General features: G+C 45.4%; 1 protein-coding gene across 34 annotated transcripts in view; it reads right to left on the minus strand.

Annotated features, from left to right (window-relative positions):
• The window catches only part of NRXN3 (neurexin 3), a 1,579,173-nt gene that overhangs the window by 1,485,102 nt on the left and 66,525 nt on the right, over positions 1 to 27,546 (minus strand). For all 34 annotated transcript variants that reach the window (XR_015252137.1, XR_015252136.1, XM_086709138.1 and 31 more), the window contains exon 2: positions 25,679 to 27,096. Coding sequence is in view for 32 of the 34 variants with exons in the window: in XM_086709138.1 (XP_086565264.1) it covers positions 25,679 to 26,387 (709 nt within the window). In the remaining 2 variants the exon portion in view is untranslated. The remainder of the gene's footprint in view (positions 1 to 25,678; positions 27,097 to 27,546) is intronic.

Here is a 27,546-nt window from a genome sequence, read left to right on the forward strand (position 1 = left end):
GAAGAGTAGACACCTGAACACCAGGAAATCAGGAGACAAACTGACCTAGATGAGAGGATGTCCCTCATCTTCGTAGGACAGAGAGAAGTGCATCACAGGAGGGAACAGAAATCAGGGAAAAACAGCTGAGGTGCAGGCACCTTCCATTTCCCTTCTTCCTGCAGACAGCGCAGGGGTTAAGAGGCAGGATCTGGAGTAAAAGACCTGGCTCTTCCACAAACTGCACATGAGCTTGGCCGGGCTAACTGACCACCCTGAGCCCTAACTTCTCAATCTATAAAATGGGGAGAGTTTACTTATCTTGTAGGACTGATGTAGGGGTTATAAGGAGCAAATTACACAAAAGCACTGGGAGGTTGAAGAAGTACTAATCAATGTTAGCAAATCATTGTTATTTGACCCAAGTGGTTTCCATGAGACTGAGGATCAGTCCTCTTTCCAAGAATCCCTTGCTGTCTGGAAAGACTAACTCCTTGGGCTTTTGCCTCTTGGAAGAATGATATGGGAGAAGAGGGTCTTCTCAGCAGAGGTGAGTTCTATAGCTTTTGTAATTCAGTACAATGGGCGTTGGAAGAGGCCACCCCCACCCTGGCTGATCATTCCTCTGTAGGGAGTGCTGTTATGTGTAGGAAAGAGCCCTGCCTTTGGAATCAGAAGCCCTGACTTTTTTTTCCTAAATATTTTTGTTGTGGTGGTGATTACATACACATTACATAACATTTACCATCTTAAACTTTTTTTTAAGTCTTTGTTTTATTTTAGAGTGAGTGTGTGTGCACATGCAGGCACACAAGCCAGGGAGGGGCAGAGAGAGAGAGAGAGAGAGAGAGAGAGGGAGAAAGAACTTCAAGGAGGCCCCACACTCAGTGCAGCGCCCCGCTTGGTGCTCCATCTCACAGCCCTAGGATGATGACCTAAGCTGAAATCAAGAGTTGGATGCTCAACTGACTGAGCCACCCAGGTGCCCCATCAAGTCCATTCACACCACTGTGCAGCATTGCACAGTCGTCTCTACGTTCCATCTCCTGGACTCCTTTCACCATGCAAAACTAAAACTCTGTTCCCATTAAACAATGCCTGCCCACACCTCCTCCCCCAGCCCCTCACAACCACCTTTCTACATGCTGTCTTTACGAATTTGACTACTCCAGGAACCTCATGTAAGTGGAATCATACAGTATTTGTCCTTTTGTGACTGGCCTATTTCACTAGCATAACACCCTTAAGGTTCACCCATGTAGTGGGTATCAGAATTACCTTTCTTTTCAAGGCTGAATAATATTCCATTGTATGTATGCACCACATTTTGCTGACAGAAGCCTAGGTTTTGAGCCCTGACTTTCTAGCCTAGTATCAGCTGTGTGACCTCTGGCAACTCACAGCCCTCCCTGAACCTCTTTTCGCAACCATACCTAGTATCAAAAAGATTAAATATGGTAACTATTCACAATGATATTATAAAAGAAACTTGGGGCGCCTGGGTGGCTCAGCTGGTTAAGCATCCAACTCTTGGTTTCGACTCAGGTCATGATCTCATGGCTCCATGAGTTCGAGCGCCGCATCAGGCTCTGCACTAACGGTGTGGAGCCTGCTTGGGATTCTCTCTCTCTCTCTCTCTCTCTCTCTCTCTCTCTCTCTCTCCCCCGTCTCTGCCTCCCCCGCTTTCTCTCTTAAAATAAAATAAAATAAAACTTTAAAAAATGAAAGAAACTTAAAAATATGACCCAGAAGTCAAGTGCAAGGGTCATTCATTGTCCATTATAATCTCTGCTATTTAATGAAGGCCTCCTGTGGTAGCCCCCTGTGGTAGCATCGTATATACATGACTTCATCTAATGCTGATATAGACATGGTTGTTATCCCCACTTAACAAACAGGGAAACCAAGGCTCAGGGGAGTTAATACCCTCAAGCTCACTTCACTCATACAGAGTATCCAGGATTTTAACTCAGATTTCTCTGAATTCAAAGTCTTTTTCCTTCTCATAGTACTGTTCATCCATTCCCAATTATTTCTTCTCTCACTAGTCAACCACCCAAATCGAGGTCATGGGGAACTGGGGGCAAATTTCAAGAAATTGTGGTGTGAGGTTGCCAATTCCAGTGACAATAATTGTTGACGGTCATTAGCAAAGTAAACCATCAACAAAACAAAAAGACAACTTACTAAATGGGAGAGGATATTTACAAATGATATATCTGATAAGAGGGTTAATATCCAAAATATATGGGGCACCTAGTGGTTCAGTCAGTTAAGCATCTGACTTCGGCTCAGGTCATGATCTCATGATTTGTGAGTTCAAGCCCCACACTGGGTTCTGTGCTGACAGCTCAGAGCCTGGAGCCTGCTTCGGATTCTGTGTCTTCCTCTCTCTCTGCCCCTCCCCCACTTGCACTCTGTCTCCCTCTCTCTCGCTGTCAAAAATAAATAATAAAACAAAAAAAGTCATCTGCAAAATATATGAAAGACATATACAACTTACACAGCTCAATACCAAACAAACAAATAATCCAATTAAAAAACAGGAAGAGGACCTGAATAGATGTTTTTCCAAAGAAGATATACAAATAGATGGCCAATTGATGCATGAAAAGATGGTCAACATCACTAATCATCAGGGAAATGCAAATCAAAACCACAATGAGATATCACCTTATACCTGTCAGGACGGCTAGAATCAAAAAGACAAGAAATAGCAAGCGTTGGCAAGGATGTGGAAAAAAAGAACCATTGTGCACTATTGGTGGGAATCCAAACTGTGCAGTCACTATGGAAAACAGTATGTAAGTTCCTCAAAAAATTAAAAATAGAATTACCACATTGTCCAGTAATTCCACTACTGGGTTTATACCCAAATAAAACAAAAACACTAATTCAAAAAGATCTATGCCCCCCTATGTTTACTGCAGCATTGCTTACAATAGCCAACCTATGGAAGAAGCCCAAGTATCTATCGATAGACAAATGGATAAAGAAGACGTGGCATATATACACAATGGAATATTAATCAGCCATAACAAAGAATGAGATCTTGTCATTTGTGATGACACGGATGGACCTAGAGGGCATAACGCTAAGTGAAGTAAGTCAGAGAAAGACAAATACCATATGATTTCACTCATATGTGGAATTTAAGAAACAAACAAACCAAAAAAAGAGACAAAAGACCAGACTCTTAAATACAGAGGTGGTTGCCAGAGGGTAGGTGGGTGCAGGAAGAGTAAAACAGATAAAGAGAATTGAGAGTACATGTATCCTGATAAGCACTGAGAAATGTATAGAATTGTGAATCAGTATATTGTACACTTGAAACTAATTAACCATGTATATTAATTATATTTTAATAAAAAAAAGTCATTAAGTTTCTTGGAGCATTTATGACTTCAGGACCCCTATTTCACAGAAAGGATTATAAATTGAGGCAACATATCCAGAACAGAATTCCACAAAAACACACATCCAGTAAAATGTAAATAGGAGTTCCTCGCCAACAGCAACAAAATAATAAATGTAGAAACAACTGAATTAAACAAAAATAATCAAGTTTCTCTATGGCAAGACTTCAGAAAGCCTTGCCTGCACTAAGATACACTGTGAAGTCAAAGAGAGGATACAGGATGCAGTTTTACAAATGTTTTTGAACACTGGGCACTTCTCCTTCCATAAAATACCTAGTAAAATCTCGTGGAACACAGTTTGGAAAAGGCTGGCTGAGAGATTCTCAGAACAGCCAAGAAGGCTTTCAATTTGCCATAAGCCTTCATCCTCACCCTTTGTGTTCCCAGAGTGAGCCTCTGTGTCAGGTTCAATTCGAAATAACTAACATTTACTGACCACTTATACATGCCAAACACCAACTTAGGCACTGGGGACTGAAAAAAAATACTGCCCTGGATGCAGTTAGTAGTAAATCTAATAAAGCAAGAGAGTAGATAAACATGATAGGGTGGCCCTATCTGGCCTATTACTGCACTTAGCACTAATACAGGATTTAGGGTTGACAGAGAATGCTTCAAAGTTTTGTTTTTTTTTTTTTACTAGCGTAAACTTGAAGTGGCCCCAGAGGATGGACAGCAACAATTAAGTGGAGACACATCTCATAAGAACGTTTCACCATTACTGGCCTGGTGGTCAGATTGACACCTGAGGGTAGGACTCCCTGGAAGCCATGGCAACATGTAAGCTTTGAGCCCTACCAACGTTGCTATTAGATGACTTTGTATAAGTTACTTAAACTTCATCTGTAAAATGGGGATCATTCACATTTGCCAGAAGGTTCAAAACAGACAAATGTATATAAAATGTCTAGTGCTTAACACACATTAGTTTCATTTTCTTTGGTGACATTTTTGGAGTAATGTGTTAAAAAAAAAAAGTCCGGGGGGGCACCTGGGTGGCTCAGTCAGGTAAGTGTCTGACTTCGGCTCAGGTCATGATCTCACGGTTCGTGGGTTCAAGCCCTGTGCCAGGCTCTGTGCTGATAGCTCAGAGCCTGGAGCCTGCTTTGGATTCTGTGTCTCCCTCTCTCTCTCAGACCCTCTCCTGCTCACGCTCTGTCTGTCTGTCTCTCTCAAAAATAAATAAACATTAAAAAGCTTTTAATTTTTTAAAAAAAGAGTCTGAGGCTGCATATGGGTTTGGAAAGAAAAGGGGGTCAAGATTGATTAGCAGTGTCTGCCATGGGCTTGAGGAGGGGGTCAGATATTGGCTCATGTTAGCTGGAGACTTTCAACTAAATTCTCTGAGAAAAGAGTTTCTAAGTGACCTGAGAACCTCAGAAGAAAGCAAGTAGCCCTAAGGCTCTCTCACTGCCAAGCTCCCATCAACTCTTCCGCTTTCTCTTAAACAGTCTCCCTTCTTTCATTTTCAGAAAATTGGCAAGGTTGACTTCTTCCCTTTGAAAAGCAGTGTGTGCTGTGATGTGAAATTAGCACACTATCTGCTCTGCAGCTAAAAGAATGATTTTCGAGTCTGAGAACCATGCATATAGCCCACTAGTTAGTACCAGGCCTATTCTGAAGGGTTCAACAGGATCCTGCAGGCCCTGGCAGAGGGAACTCAGAAGCCCAGGCAGGGTGGCATTCCACTGCCAGGACCCATAGAGAACAAGCGAACAGAGGGGGAGTTCTTAGGAGGGATTTCACATTTTATATATCAGTAATATGCTTTTTGAATTAAATTATTATTATTCATCACCATTTTTATCTTACAACTTCTGTGGTACTACAGTTAAAAAAACAGTCAAAACATTAGAAAGGGGGGTGTTTATGTGATTGTTTTGGAGAAAATACAGTAGGAGAGATGTAGAGAATTTTAGAAGTGGAAGAACTCTAGGGTGTCCAGCAAATCTGTGTCTTCTGCTTTACAGGTTCGTTCCGTCGACACATATTCAAAGCACATCCCCATGAGTGAGGGATTGTACTAGGCACTGAGGGAATGGCAGATGAACAAGACAGATGTGGGGCCTGCACTCTTGGATCTTAAGGTCTAGCTGGGGAGATGGGCCACAAATAACCAGATAATCAGTTATTTAATAATCATAATTGTGATCAGTGCAATAAAGTCATACAGGATCCTTTGAGGCTCAGAGGAGAGACACAGACCCTAGACCAGGTAACCAACATGTCCATCCACCGGGACAATGTTGATGCTGAAGCCAGAATTCAGATCATTTACATCCCAGTTCACCTCTATTCCCACTGTGCCACAGCTGGGGTACCAGTGCCCCAACAGGAGGGCTGGGAGAAGAATCTGGCACTGAGAATACAGTGGTGGCAGTTGGGAGAGAAAAGCAAGTGACCACATCTCTGCAGCTTTCATAAAGGAACAAGAGCATGAACTTGGAGATTTCACTGTCTTCTCAGACACTCACTCATGCTCTGTAGCAGTGGAAAATGGTTTCCACTACCCTAGAGTGGGGGCCTAAATGCTACAGCCTTCAATGATCAGGATAACAAGGCAGTGAGAGAAGAGCCTCCCCCAAAACCAATTAGAAAGCGCAGAGAATAGAGGGTGTAGACCCACCACACAGGCTGAGCTCTAATCTATCTGCTGTACTTTGCTTGGGAATTAATCACACAAATCCCTAGATAAATCTGAGGCCATTATTAGACAACACTAATATCCCCCTTAGAGTAATCCAGACAAATACAATGAGAGAGGGGGGAGTCCCAAGTGGCCAGAAAACAGGCCGCTTTCATGTTCACACAGTTCTGCACATGAATACGGCGGGGGGGGGGGGGTACTGCCCCCCTGCTCCTCACCCCCAAGCCCAGATGTCTGCTTCTCAATAGCCATGTGGCTTCTGCCCTGACTGCTTTAGGGAAGAGGGGGTAAACTGAAAGATGGGAGAACAAGGTCTGGATTCCCTCCCCTCCCCAACTCTGCCACTGACCTAATTCTCCACAAGAGAGGATTTTTCCTTTTTGGTCCTGCTTGTTTGTAAATCATGCCACCCCAGTGCACACACAGCTTAAGGCGGGCCTAGTTAGGAAGCAGGGAGAAGCCAAGAGGCTTCGAACTGGGGCCCCAGCTGCTATTTCTCAAGAAGGCGGGTAGGTGGAAGTTCCATTAGACTCAGAAGGGGGAATGAGAGGGTAGGAGCAGATAGTATGCCATCAAGATCAACCCAATCTTACATTCTGATATGTCCTTCACTGAACTAGTGGAGTTGTATATGCTGAAATAACCCAGAAGAACCCTGCCAAGAACATGATGTATGACCTTGGGTAGATTTCTTAATCCTTCTGGATCACTGGTCTCTTTCAGCAACACAGAATATTTGGATCCTGAATTTTTGACCTCTCAAGTACATTTTTGCACCTGCTAAAAACATTAGGCAAGAGGCTGACTTTAGTTGTAGGAAGATGTGGTTCTTCGAACTGTAAAAAGTGACCTGGAAAAAAATCAGACCTGTCAGGAAAAAAGTCAACACAAAATGGAACTGACAGCAGCTAAAAATGCACATAGTAAAATTTGTTATTGACTAAAAAATTGAAGGAAGAATCAAACATTCTTGACAAAATTTAGACCGTCAAACTTGATGTGAGAAAATTGGATGTGGTAGAAATAATGACCACAAAAAGAACGTTCACAATGGCAGAAGCTATATAGGTAAAATTTGATAGGCACACACACACACAAAAATAACTGATCGATTAATCAAATCTTCACTGTAGAAGACACATGGAGCAGAACTGATCTGGTTAAAACTAATTTAGTAAAATATAAATGAATTGGAAAAATAAGAAATGGTTTAAGTATGCTGAAGGAAAACTGGATTGAGGAATCATCTGAGCCCCACATCATTTGCCTCTAAAAAATACTCCTATAATAAAAATGTTTCAGTGTTTGTATAATCTTGACTACACCAACATAGAGTTAAAATGTCTCAAGGTCAAACTGTGCAATCAAAACATCTTGATAAATGCTGAAGAAAGATAAATCATATGATCTCAGAGCTCCTGTCCAGATACATTTTTTCTGATAAAAGATCAGAATAGAAAGTGAAAACAATTATATAAATACTTTATTCATAGGAAGAAAGTAGCATGGAAACCACCTATTGCCTGCGATAATAACTGGCGCACTACTAGATTTTACTCTCCTGTAATATATTTTAAGCAATTTAGTAATTTTGGAAACATAGAATAACTATTTTTATCTTGCCAAGAAAAAGCAAAAGCCCCAAAACTGATGCTTTGTATTACCAGGCTTTCTTAAAAATAAAAAGTAGTTTAATACCAAAAAGTAAAAGGGCATAATCTCAAAGTTAAAAAAAATGTGCCTTTACAATAAACTTCCTACATTATGTTTATTTCTCTCATTTTCCCGACGAATGGCAAAACTTCATTCTGGTATCTTTGCATGTCTGCCACAGAAGGTAGATGGGGAAAGTGTGCTCTAGTCTGCTCGTCAGTTAAACGGGGACAAAAGATAAAGCTACTCACACAGAGCCTGAAACATAGTAATTGTTCAACAGATGTTAGCCTAAAGCCCAGGAAGCATAGGACACTTAGCATCAAGCAGATTCCCAGCCTCAGACTGTTCCCCTACTCCTCCAAGCTGAGAACTGTTTACATGTTCTGGACTATAAATGTCCCTGGGAACAATAACTGAAGAGTGTGGATTAACCAGGGCAACCCCCTCTGCCTCTTCCCGCACCGAGAAAACACACATGGCAGGCAGGAGCGCCTGGGAGGGCAGCCCGATAAAGTCAGCGCTAGGAGGAAAGGCAGCTGTTTGGAAATGCCGTGGGTGGCCCTCACGCTGTGCGGCTATTTGGGGAACAAGTGTCTTTGGACTGGCAGCTAATGACACTCATTGGCTTGCTTGTTCTAGCAGCCTTTCATCTTCACCTTCTCTACATAGAGCTTCCTTTACACAGAGATTCTACACCCAATCCTCACCTCTAGAGTTCTGAACTCTGGATGGAGGTGTCCCCTAGATATGGCCATTTACCAGACAAGACCAGAGTCCTCACCCTACCATACTGAATGAAGGTTTCTCTTGTTCTTCATCCCTGTCCTCTCTCCCTCCATCTGCATTACCCATCAACCATATTCCAAACAAATATTTACAAATAAAAGACACAGCTCCTGCCAGGGATAAGAGACTAATTACTCTTGTCCTTAGGCCAAACAAGTGACAATGAAGAGATGCTGCCCCTCTCCACTGCTTCCTCCTGGTTCCTTCTCATCTTTACTCTCACCTCCTGGGGGGGGGGGGGCGCCTCCCTGAGCACCCCTTTTTCTCATGAGATCTCCCCCCATTCCGCTCTTGCCATCTATACCATTCATCACATTTATAATTATTCACATATTGGATTAAGTTTCCATCACTATTTTCCTCTAACTTGTAAGATGCACCAACACAGGCACCATAGCTTCACCACACACTGTGCTTGGCAACCCGTGTTCTGTGGAATCAGCCAGTTCTCTTGGGCCACCTATCTCTTCTCCGTGTGATATAGGGGAATGGATGCCAGACAGGGAGTTAGAATACCTGGGCTCTAGTCCCAGTGCCTCAGCCACCTGCTGGCAGAGTGGCCTATTGTAAGTCACCTTCCACTTATGAAACTATAGTGGATGCTACAGGAGTTCAGGAAGCGCCATTTAGTCCACATGGAATGGGCTGGGCATGGGGTCCAGGAAAGCTTTCTGGAGGAGGTGAGGTCTGAGCTGAGATCTGATGGAGGAGTAGGAATTAGTTGAGTGGAACTAGAGGCCTGTAGGAGGTTGGTGATTAGAGGTGAGGAAAGGGTAAGGACAGGATAGCAGGTTCTCTCACAGGGAGACTTGAGTCTGGGGGATGGGCTGAATTGGAAAAATGAGGGTCTGAGTCACTGTTTGTTGTGTGTTGTATGTAATACTTTTACTTTCACAGTGCTCCTCTGTTATTTTTCCTTGTTGTCTTAATATCCTTGACATTATTATTCTATCTGAAAAAATTCTTGAGAGGATCCACTGGAGAATGAGCTTTGGTGGAATACCTCTCGTCCATTTTCTCCTTAACTACACATTGTCTTTAAAAACTCAAACAGTGGTGTTGGGGCGCCTGGGTGGCGCAGTCGGTTAAGCGTCCGACTTCAGCCAGGTCACGATCTCGCACTCCGTGAGTTCGAGCCCCGCGTCGGGCTCTGGGCTGATGGCTCGGAGCCTGGAGCCTGTTTCCGATTCTGTGTCTCCCTCTCTCTCTGCCCCTCCCCCGTTCATGCTCTGTCTCTCTCTGTCCCAAAAATAAATAAACGTTGAAAAAAAAAAAAAATTTAAAAAAAAAAAAAAAAAACTCAAACAGTGGTGTGGGGGAAGGGAGGAAGAGTGGACAAAAAGAGACAAGCAGGACCCTGGAGACTAAATGAACTACGTTTTCTGTCTCAGGAGTTCATGTAGGACAGCACTGAATTTGGGGTTGTGTAACTACCTCCCGTGTAGCATAATGGCTAAGAGAGCATGTGCTCTGGAGTTAAAACACCTGCTTCCAATGGAGAATGACTGGCAGCATGACCTTGGGAAAATAAGCATATGTCTCTGGATCTCAGCATATCCATCTATAAAATGGGAATAGTACAGCACTTCCTCAGAGAACTGTTGTGAGCATTAAATGAGTTAAGGTGTGTAAAGTGCTTAGAACAATGTCTGGTGCATAGATACTCTTAACTACATGGCTAGCAGTGACCATTACAGAGCCTGGTGCAGGGATCAAAAACCATAATGGTTCTCATCGATCAAGCATCTGTTATTTGACAATCAATGTGCTTCTTGCTTTGCCTTCATTATCTCATTTAATATTTGTAACCACCTTATAGGGTAATCCACCCTCTTTTGCACCCAGGCTCGCTTCTTAGGCAGATAGATGACTTTCTCTCTTCAACTCTGGCTCCTTCATCTACAGCCAAGAACAACAGAACCTCTTTCATAAGGGGTGGTTGAGAGAATTAAAGGAACTTACATTTGAGAGCACTCAGCCCCATGCCTGACATGTAGAAAGTGCTTCATTGAGGATTAGTTCTTCATCATCATCATCATCATCATCATCATCATTAAATTTAGTCAATCAAAATAATCAAGTGATATAAATCTATAAGATTTCCACAAAATTAAAATGGCATCAGGGTATGGTTAGAGCAGAGCACTAAGCTAAACTCAGCCTTGAGCCTACCAGCTTCTCTTGTGGTCTGTGACCAGCAGACTCCGATTGGGAGAGCCAGGCTGAGAACTGCATCTAGAAAAGCCCTGGACCTCTTGTGATTCCTTAGAATGTCTTAAGCATACCCTTGAACTTCCCTGAGTCTTTGTTCTGCCAGGGTTGAAGAGGAACCCCTGAATGCACAGAGACCACTGTTACACTACACTTCCCCTTTCAAAGCATCCATCACTTGGTAATTTCTTGGTGAATTAAGCAGCATGAAGGCATGTCTGTCTTATTCACTGTTCTACCCCCATGCTCCCTCCCTAACACACAGTAGGTCCTCAGTAAGTGTTTATTGTTGTCAAGGGTGTGGAAAGAAGTACCTCTGGAATAACATCATCAGTAAGAGATTTCATGTGGGCATGCACGCTCACGTAGGCTCCATTTCTTGGTTCCTATCACACGCCAGCTGGGCCCCTAACACCTCAATTTCTTCTGCTTAGAAAAATGTTCGAAGGCGTTCCCCCTCCTCCCCAGGCTCCCCATTCTGACTTGTGCTGGATAAGCAACTTCAGATTGCTGAACAGCAACACACAACACAGCTGGGTGAAAATTCCTATGTCCTGAAATTCCTGGAAAACTGTGCTGCACAGCAAGCATTCGGAGAACGGACACAGCACCCACCCCCAGCCCTGGAGAGTCAGAGACAGGAGGAAGGCAGCAAGCAGGCAACTAGAAGAGAGCCTCAATTTCCTTAAGAAATGATTTTGCTCCCTTTCCAAACACCCCACCCATGGCAAAGGTAGAAAAACCACAAGTGAATTAATTACCAGCGTTTACATCACTGGCTGCTGAGCCAGGGGCTTCCAAAGCCCCCTATGTGGAGGATCTTGCTCTTTTAGTTTACAAGGACCAGAGTTAGAAGATCTCTTGCCTAATCCCAGGAAAAGGTGCATGGCTTTGAACCGAGTGCCAGTGCTGGTATCCTCAAGAGTTCAATGCCCAGCTCCAAGAAAAACATAGACAAGGCATTTCATGTTTAATCACATGGTCTCAAATGCAAAGCACAAATAAGAATGCCAACTGGTTGGTCTTAGGCAAGTCATTTCTTTTTCTTTGGATTTGTTTCTTTCAGATCTTTGAGTCCTTGATTCCCACAGGATTCTGATATTCTGGGAGCCAGAAATTCCATCATGCAAACATCCAAAACCCTCAGTTTCACCACCTCTATCCAAGACTTCACTTCCTATTTGTAGAAATTTTCTCAAATGAACAGAACACACTAGATTGAAGGTAGAAGAAAGGCCAATGTGAATAGTTTTAAAATTAAACTATGTAATCTTTTGATGCTGTTCTACTACATTCAAATCAGTGTCCCAACTCCAACGAGGTTAAGGAGTACTCTTTTCATTTATAGACCAGTGAAGAATTTTAAGGAACTTTCCTTTGTTCCTAGTTTCCTTCTACATCTCTGGTCATCTGCTTTCATCAAGGTCACAGATTCCTTTTTTTCTACTATCTATAAATATTAAGGTTCCCAAAGGTTATGTACCTTCTTCTCCTCTGAATTATACTCTTTGCCTAGACAACCTCATCCATGTGTAAGCCTTCTTTCACCCCCACAACAACTCTGACATCTATATCCAATCCCACCCTCCCCCCTAGAACAACCATCGCCCCCACCTGCTTCTGCACATCTCCTTGCAAGTATCTTACAGAGTTAAAAGAGAAGGTGGGGTACAGACAGACAAACCAAAATTGATTATTACCCCCCTCTTGTCTTCATGCCAGATCTGTTCCTCCCACTGACTTTCCTGCCCTAGTTATACCTACAACCAGAGCACATCATCAAAGCTCTTCCTTCCCCTTTTGAAGAATAATTGATGCTAATTAGTAATAATGGTTAACATTCACTGAATGCTTACTACGTGCCAAGTGTTGTCCTAAGAATTCTCCATGAGAATTCAGTAAAACCTCATAGCAATCCTAAATGGCGAGCACTATTATTACACCCATTTCACAGATGGTGAAATTAAAACACAGAGAAGTTGTCCTTTATCCAAGTTTGCACAGCTAGTATGTGGCAGAGCCAGGCAGCACAAGTCCAACACCGTTCAAAGTCATTGCCTTTCCAACTATTAAGTTCTTTTTCTTAACATCTCTGCAATTGACCCTTCTTCCATCACTACTCCTTTGGTATAGACTTCTCTCTCAACAAAACCACACAATAGCCTCCACCTAGCCTCTCTGCTTTAAGCCTTCCAATAGCCAGCCAATCCATCATGCAAACTGCCCCTAGGGCCATCTTTCTAAAATTCAAATCTGTTACTACTCAACTGAAAAACTTCCAATAGCCCTCAACTGCAGGGAAAAAATAATGTCCAAAATCCTTACAAAGCATTGAGATCCACCCTGCCTAAGGCCTCATCTCATTATTTTCCTATTGGCCTCCATCCTTCAATCCAGCCACATTAACTACTGCAAATAACTGGTTCACAGGGCTGCCCTGAAATGTCCTTTCCCCAACAGTCTACCAAATAAAACTTCTAAGTCTGACTATGAAATATCCTCCCATCCCAAGCAGGGTGGGACACCCCTTTTGGAGCTACTCTATTAACATTCTACCTGGTACTTTAGTGGCTCTACTGCATGCTGTACTTCTTTGCCTGACAGGCTTCCCAACTAGACCACAAGCTCCACATGGGCAGGGACCTCCCTGGTACATAATAGGCACTCCCTCTGTGAATGCCTAATCACAGAATATACTTATTCCAGTAAATAGATGGCCTACTCCAAAAAATAGATGATTATATGTCAAGAACTGCTTTATAAATGCTTGATGATACCTCAAAGACTTTGTTCTCTTCCACAAGCCAAATTTGCCCCTGAAAATGCCATGATTTTATGCTGAAAGAAGCTCTGAGATAGTATTAGGAATTCCAAACAGTGAGGCCCCTGAAGGAGGGAGGTATGACCAGAATATGTTCCCATGGGACCCTCCAAAACCACCTGGCCAGGTCAACAAGACCACCACACACAGGGCTAAAGACAGAGGACAAGAGCCCAACACACATATCCCTGGTGTCAGCCTCCACCTGAAAACTGCAAGCCCCCGGGGGGAAGGAATTGTAACAGGAGGCCAAGAGTAACTACAATCAATTAAAGAGAGATAAATATAAATTTTAGTATTGATCAGTGGCCTCTAAACCTTTCTGAACAAACTGCCTATTAGAAAAATAACTTTAATATGTTGTCGCAAGAGATGTTTATCTAGTTATAAATAATTTGTATATAAGTTAACTATACATATCCCCGAAGAATGGTCCTGCATATGCCCAATTTTTAAGGCCAATGATCTAGAGAATAATCTTCTCACCCCCACCCCCTGAAAGGCAGAGGATGAACATGATCAAACATAAGGGTGGGCCTGGAGGCCGAGACCCTCAGAACCACGGCATCCTTAGTGTGAAGGCACGTACACACCAGCACACACTGACAGGTGTCGCCCCAGCACCTGCTGCATTCCCTCCAGAGATGGGGGGAGGCATGGTCCGACAGCTCTCAGCATCAGGATTCTTTCTCTGTAGCTCTGATCTCTCAACCCTCCCACTCAGTATCCACTTCCTCTTCTTCGTGGCAGCTCTTCTGATATCCGAGGACAATTATCCCGTCCCCAGTGAGCCTCATCTTCTCTAGGGAATCCATACAAGCTAATGGGTCCTCTCCATCTCCAGTGACAACCACATGTCTGCCTCAAACAGCCACTGCACAAGCATTTACATGGTCCCAGGCTGGCTGCTGCCTGTAATTGTTACAGGAAACCACTGGTTTGTAAACAAACAAGAAATTCTTTCTAGTCTGTCTTCAACTAGATCAAACCAGGTAGAAAGTGTATGCACTTGACACAGATTCGATGAAAACTGCCCCACAGTAAGCATGCCACTCTTTCCATTCAAAGAGAGGAGGCATTTCCAGTGCCTACTGCCCACTGCAGTCCAAGTCATATCTGATACACCACCAGTTAAAGTGTTAAACAGGTATTACTAAACTCACGTTCCTGGGAACCTACATCCATCCATCATGTGTGTTAGCACATGAACGCAGACACCAGGGCATGCATACAAAACATGAAAGCGCACATATATACACACAGAATGTGCTTTATTAATGCAATATTTATTGAGCAACTGCTGTCTGTCACACTCCAGTGGTTTAGCACCAAGCCTGTACATGCAGTAATTAACAAAGGGAAACAGCGTTTTCCCTTGGTTTCATGTCTTAGAGTTCTCAAAGAGAGCGCCTCCTTATATACACTCCTGCAACAAGAATCAGGAAACTCAACTGAGTTATTGCAACTTGCATTAAGGACGTGAAAGCCAAAGGGAGCCAAGAGACACATTAAAATGTAGCCACTGGTTATATATTCTACATGGGGGAAAAACAGCCCCAATCTGCATTAACACAAGGCCGAACACTCAACATCAGGAAGAGCAAACAGCAAAGTTTTCTACAGCAACTAAAACCCAACCATCTGCCCACGTGCCAATTCTCACATGACCATGTGATGTGGTCATGCCCACTTTCCAGCACATGTGCGTAGTCCAGAGAACCTGGATGGACAATGAGACCCCGGAGTAGAAGCTGATGACTCTGGATACATTTCAAGTTTAGGGTCAAAATGGCATCTGTGGCTTTGCTCTTAAAAGTAAACTATTTTAAATCAGAAAATTATGAGATGAGTTCTCCATTCTTTGCTGCAGTGTCAGTAAAATGACCACCAGTGAGGAGGTGGCTGAGCGCCAGGCTAGCCTCGTCCCCTTTAGGTTGCAGGATGGAATTTGCTTGGCAGGTTTACAGTCTATGCCAATGTGAGAGGAACATGTTCTAGCCCTGCCTAATCCCTCTCCCTAAGAGACTTTTGCCCAACAGGGCCAAAAACATGGGAAACCCAGGGCAACCTGGCAGAATAGAAGCATTTTTGGATCGGGCATTTGTTTCCAAGGCCAGTTTCCAGAAGTAGCTACTTGATACTGCTTCGTTTTATGATCTTCTTTTCTAAAAACCATTCTGTTAGGCTTTTTAGCAAAACCTTGATGTCTATTGGGGTGTCTGACCCTGGATGCCAGGATGGGCTTGTTAAGCTAGACCAATCCAATTCCACTTTATGCTACTCCATAGCATTCTAGAATGTCTATCTTATTGCCGAGCCATTAGAGATTTCCAGGGGGCTCCCAGGAAAAGCAGAGATGCTGCAAAGCCAGCGGGGTGTAGAGGAAGATGGGACATCTTAGGGGGGTGAAATGAGGCACAGACAATAGAGCCAGAGATGGGGCCAACCATGAATCTTCCAGAGTGCAAGAGCCCTAGGAACAAAATGACTAGAGCATGAATCACCTGCTTACCTCAGAGTCTGTTCCCACATCAGTCCCTCCCACGTTGTTTAAGATTAATCTCAAGCAGTTAATTCTAAATAACTCTGTGATGTGCGGGCCGCTAGTGCCATATTAGAGAATCCCGTATGAATTTTACTTGACACAAGAGTTAATTCTTGCAGAGCAGCATCCAGAAATGTTATGACCCACCCATCCCCTCACCCACAAGGCCCATTGCAAAGGTCAGACTGCTTTAATCAGAATGGGGACCAGTGAGGACGTGGCTAGAGGCCGACCGCAGCCTGATGTAGGAAGAGCTAGCTCCCTGACCCTCAGGAATGACCACAGAGAGATACATTAGGCTGCCCTGAAAGGCACTGAGCCCCCATCCACCACTGCATTTGACTAGGGGTATTTTGGAGAGGAGGAAATATGTCTTACATAGTGGAGAAGAGGGTGGAAATGGGTAGTTAGACCCAAAGATCCTTAAAATCCCCTCCAAAGTTATCACCCCATGATTCTTTACAATGTACCTTGGTTTCCAGTGCGTTACATAGGCAAAGCCAGGACCAGAAGGCAATGTAAATGCCTCACTGTCCTCTAAATGGATCACGGGATCTGTGCTCCATCCCTCGCAGAATATTTCTTCCCCAGCACCAGGGTCCCCCCAAATTTCAGTGTGCCTCCTCAAATCTGAGAAGGGGCTCACAGCACATCTCCTGAGCCTAAACTCCAGACTTGCCTCTCCTGATCTAGGTGGAGCAAGCATTCTAGGGGAAGATTAGTCTTTTAGGAATCCCACAGGTGAGAGGCTTACCATCCTCTAAGCTCACCCTTCCCGCTTCCTTTAGCAGTCCAAGCTAGCCATGCAAGAGACAGGACCCCTCCCGGAAAGGAAAGAAGCCTGAGAGAATGAGGAGGAAGGAAGAAATCATGAGAATGTGGCAAGTTCCCAGCCTTGCCAGCCCTGTTCCCACTGTTTGGATCGCACACGTGTGATTTCAGCCTGGCTGGTCCCTCCTCACAAGAGGGGTATTGTTTTTATTTTAAAGCAACTTATTAACTAAAAAGCTCAACACTCTCTCACTGCACTTTGTCTATTCTCCTGGGGCTGCAGGTAACACATTCCCAATAATACCTGGAGGAAAGGGTATGGGATTGCCTGGAACACTCTGCCTGAGACAGCAAAGACACCAACCCAAGTGTTGCCAACAACCACGGGACTATTGAGATTCTGTCTTCTAAGAACTTTGCACCTGCAAATAGAACCACTTCAGGAGAACTAAACCAGCAGTCAAGAGGCAAAAATATCAGAAGATCAGACGTAGAGTCTCGTGGAGAAACTTGACAGAAAAGCTCCTCAGAGTCATCTTAGGTGCAAAGATACTTAAATAAGAGCCTCAGTTAAACCCAAAGGATCCTAAGTGCATGTCACAGCTTAAACCAAGAGCCTCATGTTGCCTCCAGCTCATGTCCCTGCCTTTCTTTCATCTCCATCCTCTTCAGGCCCTTGTGTACCCTCACCGAGTACAGTGTTTTTCCCCCCAAAGAGCTGAAACATTAGCCGCTTGTAGGACCACGTGTGAAGTAAGTTTTAACACAGAGCAGAGCTGGGCAGTTTGGCCAGATGACTGTGAGATCAATTTGTTTTTAAAAGCTTTCTAGTATTGGTTCCTGAATTTAAAAAAAATTTTTTTAATTGGAAAATGCATTATTTAGGAACATTGTGGACAGCAGTGGAGGTCTGAGAGCAGATATAGATGATGACACATTTAAAGAGGGCCCCGTATTGCTTTCAAATAGGTTACCCAAAGACATCAATTTCTGGAGAACAACGGCAGTAATGACAACCCACTGGCACTGTCAGTTCCCAAATAGATCACGGAGACAGGCCTGCCGAGCCACGCTTTGTCCCTCTCCTCTGTCAGCCACAGCCTGTCACCTGTAACACAGCCCCCCAGTGAGCCGCAGCGAACCAAACATCCCAACTATAGCTGAGAAAACCTCAGGAGGAGGATGCGGGTGCCCCTCTTTTTAAACACCAGCACTTTCCTCTGCATCAACAATAAACATTTCTAGACATGGCCTCTCTCTGCCCACTAGATATCCTAGATGCCTCCCCATATAACATTCCTAGATGCCCCTCATCCTCCACACTCCCCCTCCAAGGCTCTTCCTGCCCTTCCGGTTATGAAGTGAAGGAAAGTGTGTCTGTGATGAAGGGTCATAGGCCACTGGGGAATCACATGTACACCCAGAGCAACATTGCTGCCACTGGGCAGCAACAAGTCTTAACAGAGGCGGATCCACAGAGGTGGAGCTGGAAGCTGATGATACCAGGGATTCCTTAAGAAAAAAAAAAATCACAAATACAGCATTAAGTATGGCACCTTGAAAGGGACCACGCAAGTGAGGATATATGAAAGGTTTTGTTTCCTGGTTAAATCCGCCTCTGTATTGATTCCCCTCCCCCACACACAAAGGGAAAGAGAAGCACAAACACAGAGAAAGAGAGTTTGGTTTTGTTAGCTGTGAAGACAGTCAGAAGGCAGCAGGAAAGCAAGAAGGAGTCTGACAGAATAATCCAGGAGCTCCATCTTTTACCGCCAACCCTGGGTGTGGTGCTGGGCAATTCCTGGTACTTGGGAAACCAAAGGTTAAGTCTGAAGAGGTCATGCTGTCCAGCGATGCTCCAGCGTGGTGGAGTTGTGCTCCAAATGCCTCATGACCCATGGGTCCAATCCCCAGTCACTTCACTTCAAACCAGGGTCTTGAGGGTGGGAATTGAATACTCAGACACATTCATTTCATCCTCTCTCATTCTCTCATATTCTTGCTTTCTGTCTGTCTGGGAGGAGTAAGGCTCCTTGGGACTGGCCGAGCTGATAACCTCCTACACCAGGAGTTTGACATTTTGCTTATCACCAGCATCCAGGGAGGCAACGCTCCATTTCACAATGGAGACACAGGCCATTTGTGTTAATGAAGGGAGCCTAGGAGCAGAAATAAAATGCCACGTTGGGAATCTGGGTTTTTAGGTCCCAGAGACACCCGCCAAACAGGCAGCATCCAAACTTGCCCTCATACCCACAAGTTCACTGGAGCCTCATGTCTGGGTCTCCTCACTTTTCAGTGGGATGGTAAAGCCTGTCCTACCTGCCTCATTGTATTGCTATGGGGGCCAGAACACCACAGGTTTGCAAAGAGTTCCAAATATGGTCCAACAGGCACAACCATTATCATTGGCTCTCAGGCAGGGGCAAAATGGCAATGAAACTGAATTCCCCTCCTTTTGTTTCTACCATTTCTCAAACTGGGATGCAGAAAAATGGCAGAGGTGGGGGTACTCATAGGGGAGCATCAAACCTTCTACAAGACCAAATTGACACACAGTTCATTCTTACAAGCACCAGGAAGACCAACAGCCCAGAGTCAGGACTTGCTCTTTCCCAGAGACTATGTTGATAACTCCGTACATTTCATCTGCTTTCATGCTCTCAACAACTCCCCGATGTACAATTTCTTATCCTGATTCACTGCAAGGCAGGATGGTACAGTGGTTAAGTGTGGTCTGTGAAGCCAGTCCGCCTAGATACAAACCTCAGCTTTGCCTCTTATTAGCTGTGTGACCTTGGACAGATTATTGAACCTCTTGTCCCTTAACTTCCTTGTCTACAAAATGAGAACGATAGTGTGTTGAGTGGCTGTGAGGGTTATAAAAGTTAACTCATGCACAGCAGTCAATATAGTGTAGACACTCCTTGAATGTTAGCTGCTATTAATTATTACGATTATTGATGAGCATACTGAATCTTCTAAAACTTTCTCCAAAGACACACAACTTATAACTGGACAAGCCCAGATTTAAGTCCAATCTTTTTCATTCCAGAAGCCATGCTCTTAAGACTACACTAAACCTTCTTCAAGTTCCAAATTTCTCTGCTCCTCACTTTCCTCATCTGTAAAGTGAGGCTAGTTAATGATATCAACCACATAGGAGTGCCATGAGGATTAGATGAGACAATGCGCATAAAGCACCTAGGCTGTCAGGCACATGATGGCATTCGATAATAGTAATACTGACATCATTATTATTTTTATCCAAGGAAGGGTTCCTGACCCTCACAGCCCTGCCCTGAAGCCTCTCGCTCAAGTTCCACCTCTGGGCCTTGTTGCACAGGACACCCACTGCAGGGAGAGTATGTTGGCCCCATCCCCCAAGCATACACCCTATCTCTTCTGTCCCGCAAAGAGGGCAGAGGACCCAGCTGATGGGCAGCTGCCCTAGGAACTGGAAACCATCTTTCCCTGACGGCCTGCAAAGGAAGATAGGGGCCACGAAGATAATTAGCCCCTGGTGCTGGGCCCTGTGGTGTCTCATTACCAAATGCAAATGCAAGCTCACGTGCCACTCCAAGGCTCTTGGCAAAATGCCTGGGTAACCCTCAACCCCACTGAATTCGGACGAAGCATTTACCCCGTGTCCACCCCCTTTGTAGCCTGCAGCTGGTGTATGGATTCTGCGAAGGGAGAAAGAAGACTGTTCTCACCCCCCTGAAGGGGGAACAAAGAAAAACACTCTTATTTCTTTAAAGGAGGCAGAGATGCTACTGTGGGGTGGGGGTGGGGGGGGTATAAAAAAATTGCTCTTCCCTCGGCAGTTAAAAGAGGGATAATTGGTGCAAGTGGCAGGCGGCTGTTCTGCCATTTAGCATACAGCATACCCAGGAAATCTCACTTGGTAATCAGAAGGAGAGGAGGAAAAAGGAGCAATCAGACCCCTATTCAGGCTCCGTTTAGCGACAGCCCCTGCTGGCTGGCTGGGCTGGTCCCACCTAACGCCTGAATGCTGGGTGGGAATCAAGTCTCAGAAGCCGCACTTCTCCTTTGTGAATGTTGTAAGCCCTTGCTTCTGTGCCACAGTCTCCATACTGGGGAGAAGGATTCTGAAGAGATAGTCTTTACTGATTGCTCACCACTCCCCTGCAGCTCCCACCCCCACCCCTATCCCCAAGCCATGCAGGGTTGACATGGTTTAGGAACAACACTGCCATGTTACAATTCCAGCAGGATGTGCACTGGGGATGGGGAGGGAGATGTTTGTGTTTTTACACAAATGCCCAGAAATGGAGGATCAGCTGGGGCAATCACTAGAACCTTAACTTCAGCATTGGAAGCCTTTGGCCCTTGGTAAACGCTCAGGGGAAATCAGTCTCTTGATACACCATTCCATCCCAGTTCTGGCTTGGATAAATGGGGGAAGAGTCACAAAATCCTCAGTAAAAAGAAAAGTAATTAAAATTCACTTTCAGGAAGGCATACCAAGGCCACACAGTGGTGTTGAGCCATCAATCCAACCAACCTGCAGCTGCAGACAGCTGGAGGGATGGGAAAGGGAGGCCAGTAGGTACCACTCAACGGTGTGCTTGTAATAAGGCTCGGGCCCCTTCCACCAACACCCACCGCTGTACTTCACTGTCGGATCACACCACCTGAGAAGTTAAGAGCTAAGACTCAAGACTGCAGCTTCTGGATTGGGCACCTGCCCAAGTCAGCAGGAAGAGATAGACAATGAACATGTTTTCCCCCAACTGAATAGGACCTCATGACTCTTCACTGAATTAACCTAAAAGTGGGGACACACAAGTGGTATGTGATATAGGTAGGCCCATTTAATGAGACTTGGGAGGATAAATCAACATGTGATGCCTTCTCCGTCTTTCCCTGGCCCTACCCCACCTGCAACAGGCTGACTTCATACTCAAGGAGCTCCTCAGTAAGACTATTACTGAAATGTACACACCTTGGGAGCAAATCAATTCTTCATGACCATAAGGTTGTTAAGAAATTCAATACATGCATATTCATAACTAAGAATGGTTTAAAAATAAAGTATCAATTTCAACTCATTTCAAGGTAATCATAAACTCTCAATGACCCATGAGGGGACAGCTCTTTTGGGGGAGCTCAGGATACCTCTTCATTGCCCAGTGAGCTCCAGGATACTGGTAATAGGAGACTGGGCTAGATCAAAACCAGTGAATATGCTGTGCCATAGCTCGACTATATTCCAAAATAGATATGTTTTATTTTAAAATCATTTTGAACTACCTGCACTTCTTCTGTCCTCTAAGACCCTTACTAAAAAGGCAAGATTACACAAACAAGTCCAAAGTTGAGCACCGGAACATTTTGTTTACAAACACAACACCTGGAAGTAAAAATCTGGGACCTTTTCTCCACCATGTGCCAGAATGTTCAATGTGACCATTAATTAAGTTAGGAGCCTAGGAATGAAGTTTTTCTCAAGTAGGATGTGTGGAGTTCAGTCTGCAGCCAGAGAAAATAACATTTCACCACATGAAAGAAGATAGTGAGTCCAGGACCTCCAACCCCTAGGTCCAACTTTTCCACAGCAACCATCTCCAGTATCTTCTAGGTTCTTCCTAGAGAAGACACCCAATGGGGGATCAGAAGAGCCCAAAGCACATAGGGGAGATAGGCCCATCTGTGCATTCTTCCCAGGGTGCAGCACAGAGATATTCTGGAGCCATCAAGGCATGTAAAGCCAGACAGGCCAAGCAAACATCAATTCCGCCAGCAGGCTAGAAGCTAATGGACCACAGAGAGCGCCTCTGATAGGCCCCGACCACATCCATCTGAAGCTGCAGGAGACCTCCCAGCTCTTCCTGTTCTTGAACTGCTAAAGCATGAAGTAAAAAATGGATCTTCCAAACTGGGTGCAAGCCCTCACACAATCAAATGTCAAGGCCTATCCTACAAATCGGGACAATCAGATAGATGCCTGGCACGCAGGACCAATAGCTGGGAATAAGTATGCTGGTTTCCGGTCTATGACGTGTACAACTGAAAGGAGGCAGAGTAGGGAGTGGATGCATCCTCACAGCCAACCTCACCACATCATCTTTAGACAAATGGGTAGGCATTTGTTTAGACTATTCATCTTGTTTTAGGTACATCTGCTTAAATTTGTCCCCCTTAATATTTTACAGGTGAGCTTTTCCTGCTTACTAGCTAAAAATTAACTACGTGTACAGAGAACGGGTATTTTCTAAAAGCCTGTAATGTATTTTTTGTGACTGATTAGACATGATGACAATTACCAGGATCAACAGACTCCAAGTTATCAACAGTCAATTCTGATACCTCTCCCAACACCCACCCTCACCTCAACCTTTGCACTGCTCTGTTCCAAGCCAGCCAACTGTTACTGTTACGACAGAGTTCATTTACTCTATTTATGTATCAGGAGAATAAATGAGCTGTGCTCTGTGTTTGCCTTCTTCAGATAGAGGTATCAATCCACAGCCACTAGATGATCTGAACCCTGCAGAAAGAACTATTATTAAAATATCCATGTTGTATTTAGCTATTAAAAAATTGACTGCCTACAATCTGCTCTAAAGAAATGCTACTGGAGACCTGAAACACACACACACACACACACACACACACACACACACACACACACACACACATCCCAAAAGAGAGAGAAAAGACAAATCATATACATATACAGTATGGAAATTCTTCCTGCAGAAAAGTGCTGATCCAGACCTGCCCAGAGGAAATGAGTTCTTTTTAAACACAAAGAATGCAATCAGGGATAATCAGCAAGTTAACAACACACTTGCAAACACCCTAGTCCCTAGAAAGGAAGAATGCCAGCTTTCAATGCAAGTTCTGAGAACAGAGCAGACCCTTTGGGTGAACAAGACGTCAGCGTCTTCAGGCAGAACTTTCTCCAAAGCCAAGAAGCTTTGGAACGGAGTCAGCTCCAGAAGGCACCTGCTTATAAGAAGTGCTTCAATAACCACATTCCCAAAGTGGCTTTGTGGGCTGGGGTGGCCTCGGGTCCTCTTCCCCATCCACTTTTCCAATGGGCTCCGTGGGGAAAAAAAGAAGCCAATAAAAAGTGGCACGCATGTCTTGAATCTCCCTCTCCCGCAGCCCAGCCACAGGAGGGAAGATGTGATGCCCAGCCCAGCAGAGGAAAGAAGCAGCAGAGACCTGGGAAGGGCTCCCACAATAGCCCCTACATGACCTACAAAGGGGTCTCCAACAAGATCCTCAAAGTGTCCTACTCTCCAGCATCCACCACCTATGAAATAAACTTTGCTTTGATTTAAAAAAAAAAAACATTTTTAATAGGAGTGGTTAAAATTCATATGAATTACAACCTGCTTTAGGGGTTGGGCTATTATGGGATGGCTTGAGGAACACCTACAGACACTATTTTTAGTTACAAATCCCAAGGCAGGGGCCTCACCAAAATGAAAAAATCCTGGAAGTCAGTGCTGGGACACTCACCTAGCCCCACCTACCTGACCTCTCTTGACCTGTTGGTTCTCAATCTTGGCTGCACAATAGAATCATCTGGGGAGCTTTAAAAATACACATTGGATCCCACCCCCTACAAAATTCTGATTGAATTAGCCCATAGGGTGGCCTGAGAGTTTTTAAACCACCCTGCAAGTGATCCTAATACGCAAAGCCAAGGTTGAGAACCACTGTTCTGCCCTATACCATCCCACCACCTTCCTGGAGAGACCAGAATGGGATGGCAAAACATTTCTAGAAGAATCCAGGGCTTGATTCAAAAAGGAGAAAATCAAACTTCTTTGCCTCCTCCTCATTCCAGCCTCTCAACATGCATACCCCTGTGGTCAGTTCTCACATTCTTTGTCACTTCAGTGCTTCCTCCTGCTCAAAGCCAGGCCTTCAATGAGTCCTGGAGCCCATGAATCTGGATTTTAGGTACTTGTGAAAGTAGAGTCTGGGCCACTTCTCTCGGATCTAATCCCATACAGTCAGAATTTGGTGAATAAGGTGAGGGCAATCTAAGTCCTCAGGCATGAGCCTTACCTTCCCTCTCCCTGGGAAGCTGTGGTTGAACTTGAGAGGCTTGTCAAGGCTATACTGAGTATTGCCAGCCCCCTTGGGGGTTTGGCTAGACAAGGCTCCTGTCAGTCTCTGTGCCTTCCTGACCATTCTCAGTACATGAAGAGGAGGAAGAGGACAGGAAAGAGGAACCTCATATGAAAAGTCCTGCTGCTAGAATGAGGAGGTGAGTAGTCCCATCCCCAGCTGCCTCCTCCACCCTCCAGGAACCTCCCCAAAGACTGTGGGGTGAGAAGCAAATGGAAGGGCTGGGATGATAGCGGGCCAAGAATGGACCTGCAATCCATCCACCCTCATTCTCCTTGGCATGGGCACTCTTTTTCCTGGGGACTAAGGAGGAAGTGATGAGGAGTGTCCCACCCATCCCAAGGGCCCAACTCTCAAGGGATCAGGAGGGACAGAGATAGCCACACTGCCCATTTCTATCAGATTCTTGCTCTGTGCTAACCCTGCTGTCTGCAGTGGAAGCAGCTGATCTGGGGCACACATCCTTCAGCCTGCTCCATCTAGCCCTTTGAGTACAGCCAAACATCTGAGTAAGAAGCCCATGGTTGAGTAGCCAGGATTCTCTCCTTGCCAAGATCTGATGGGTTTTCCATTGAGAGCAATCGAAGGATTTCCAAAGGGACCCAATTATCCAACATGTAGCTAAAGATGCCCTTCAACGATAGTGGTGGTTTCTATCCATAGTCTTGGCCTCACCCAATGCAGTGGGTGGGTCTCTAGTAAGAGAGGACTAGGGAAGAAGGTCTTACCTTCTGAGCAGAGCTTGCCACCATAGCCCGTAGTGGAACAGTCACAGGTGGGGTGGCCATCCAGGAGAAAGCAGATCCCACCATTTTCACAGGGACGCTCACCACAGGGTCCCTCAGCATCCAACTGGACACCTTGGCTCCCCAGAAGCCGAGGCTCTGAGTTGCCATATTTGAGATCCAGGATTAATCCTCTGAAGCCGGGCATGGCCTGTACTCCATCAAGGGTCAGGGCAGAAGGTCGTATGTCCGCGGGGACTCCGCCAAGGAACAAGTCACTGACCACATCCATGTAGGGCCGCTGGGGCTGCAGCTCACCCGCCTGGCCCTCACCGTCAAGCACCAGCACCGTGCGCAGGCGGTCCCGGCTCACCATGAGGAAGTGCCAGCTGCTGTCATTCACCTGCTTGTTGGACAGCACAGCGGTCTCCGCACAGTCCATGCTGAAGCGGAGCTGTACGCGGCCATCTGCCAGGGAAAGGCAGAGGAAGTCACAGACGCCGCCATCGTCCAGGTAAAGGAGCAGCCCCGTGGAGACATTGGTCTTGAACTGGAAGCTCAGGTCACTGCGCGTGCTGGCATCCCAGCGGAGGTAACGGGCCCACTGGTTGGGGAGGCCCATGAACTCGAGGCCCAGGCAGAGCCCCAGCAGTGACCCCAGCAGGACACTCACCTTCAGGGTGAAGAAAACCGAGTGCGCAATGAAGCTCATTGTGGCTGCCAGGACTGAGGCCAGAGGAGCAGACTGGCAAGGAACAGCCCTGAGGGGAACAATCCCCCTTGGCAGCGGGAAGGGAGAGAGGAAGAGGAGATGGGTGGGGGGGGGTACAGAGAGCACACAAAAGGAAGGAGGCACACGCACAAATATCCAGAGGGTGAGGAAGAAGGAAGGTGAACAAGACGGCCCCAGATGGGTGCACGAGCAAGAAATCCAATAAAGAAGCAGGGGGGGGAAGACCAAGCAGCAGAAGAGGAGGAAAGTCAAGTGGGAAAATGTGGGATTAGAGTGAGGAGCAAAGTGTGTTTCTCCAAGAAAAGATCTCAGCTATCCATGTGGATCCGGAGGCCTTGATTCAAGGAGAAGAAGGTCCACAGCAGGAGGAAGCCTTCAGCACTGCACTCCTCCCAAAGGACCCCCAAACGCCCCAGCCGGGGAGGCCGGGGAGAGGGCTGGGCTGGGGGTGCCGTGATGGAGGAGGCGTGAGCAGTGAGGTGAGCCAGGTGAAAGGCAAAAACAGGCCAAGGACCAGTCCTGAAGTTTTACCTCCTAGCAGCGGGGGGCTGCAGGGAGCAGGGCAGCCCAAAGCTGAGTGCTCAGGCAGAGCAGGGCCCAGGGCAGAGCGGGAGCAGGTTCAGACTTCATGGTGCGGACCAGAGGCAGTCCTGCCCATAACCTGCCTCTCAGGACTCCAGAAAAAGATCTGCAGGGAGAAGGGGTGCGGGCAGAAAAGAAAGAAAGATTAGGGCAGTGTCAGGAAAATACTGCATCTCATTCACAAATATTGATGGAACGCTGACTATGAGTCTGGCTATTCTAAGGATTCCCCCAGTGCCTGGTGCTTCAAACAGGAGAGAGGGCCCAGGTTCCTCCAGAGCCGTTGCAGGACCCTGAGCTCAGTGCCTAATGATGCACACAGTTTTTCCATATGCAAAAATAGTACAAAACTCCCAAAGCCGTATCAGCACATTTTTACAATATTCATATCACAGGGTCACATAGCTAAAATTTATTTTTAAGTTAAGTACTAACATTTTATACACCTGAATACACACACATAATTTTAACTTATTTACCTATTAAGAGGCATGAAATGACATTGATTTCTTTTTAGATTTTTCTTTTTCAACTTGACAATCCAATGCTTGGGTGT

This window comes from Puma concolor, chromosome B3, assembly GCF_028749965.1.
Source record: "Puma concolor isolate L17-30 chromosome B3, mPumCon1.1.hap2, whole genome shotgun sequence".
In the NCBI taxonomy this organism is placed as follows: Eukaryota; Metazoa; Chordata; class Mammalia; order Carnivora; family Felidae; genus Puma; species Puma concolor.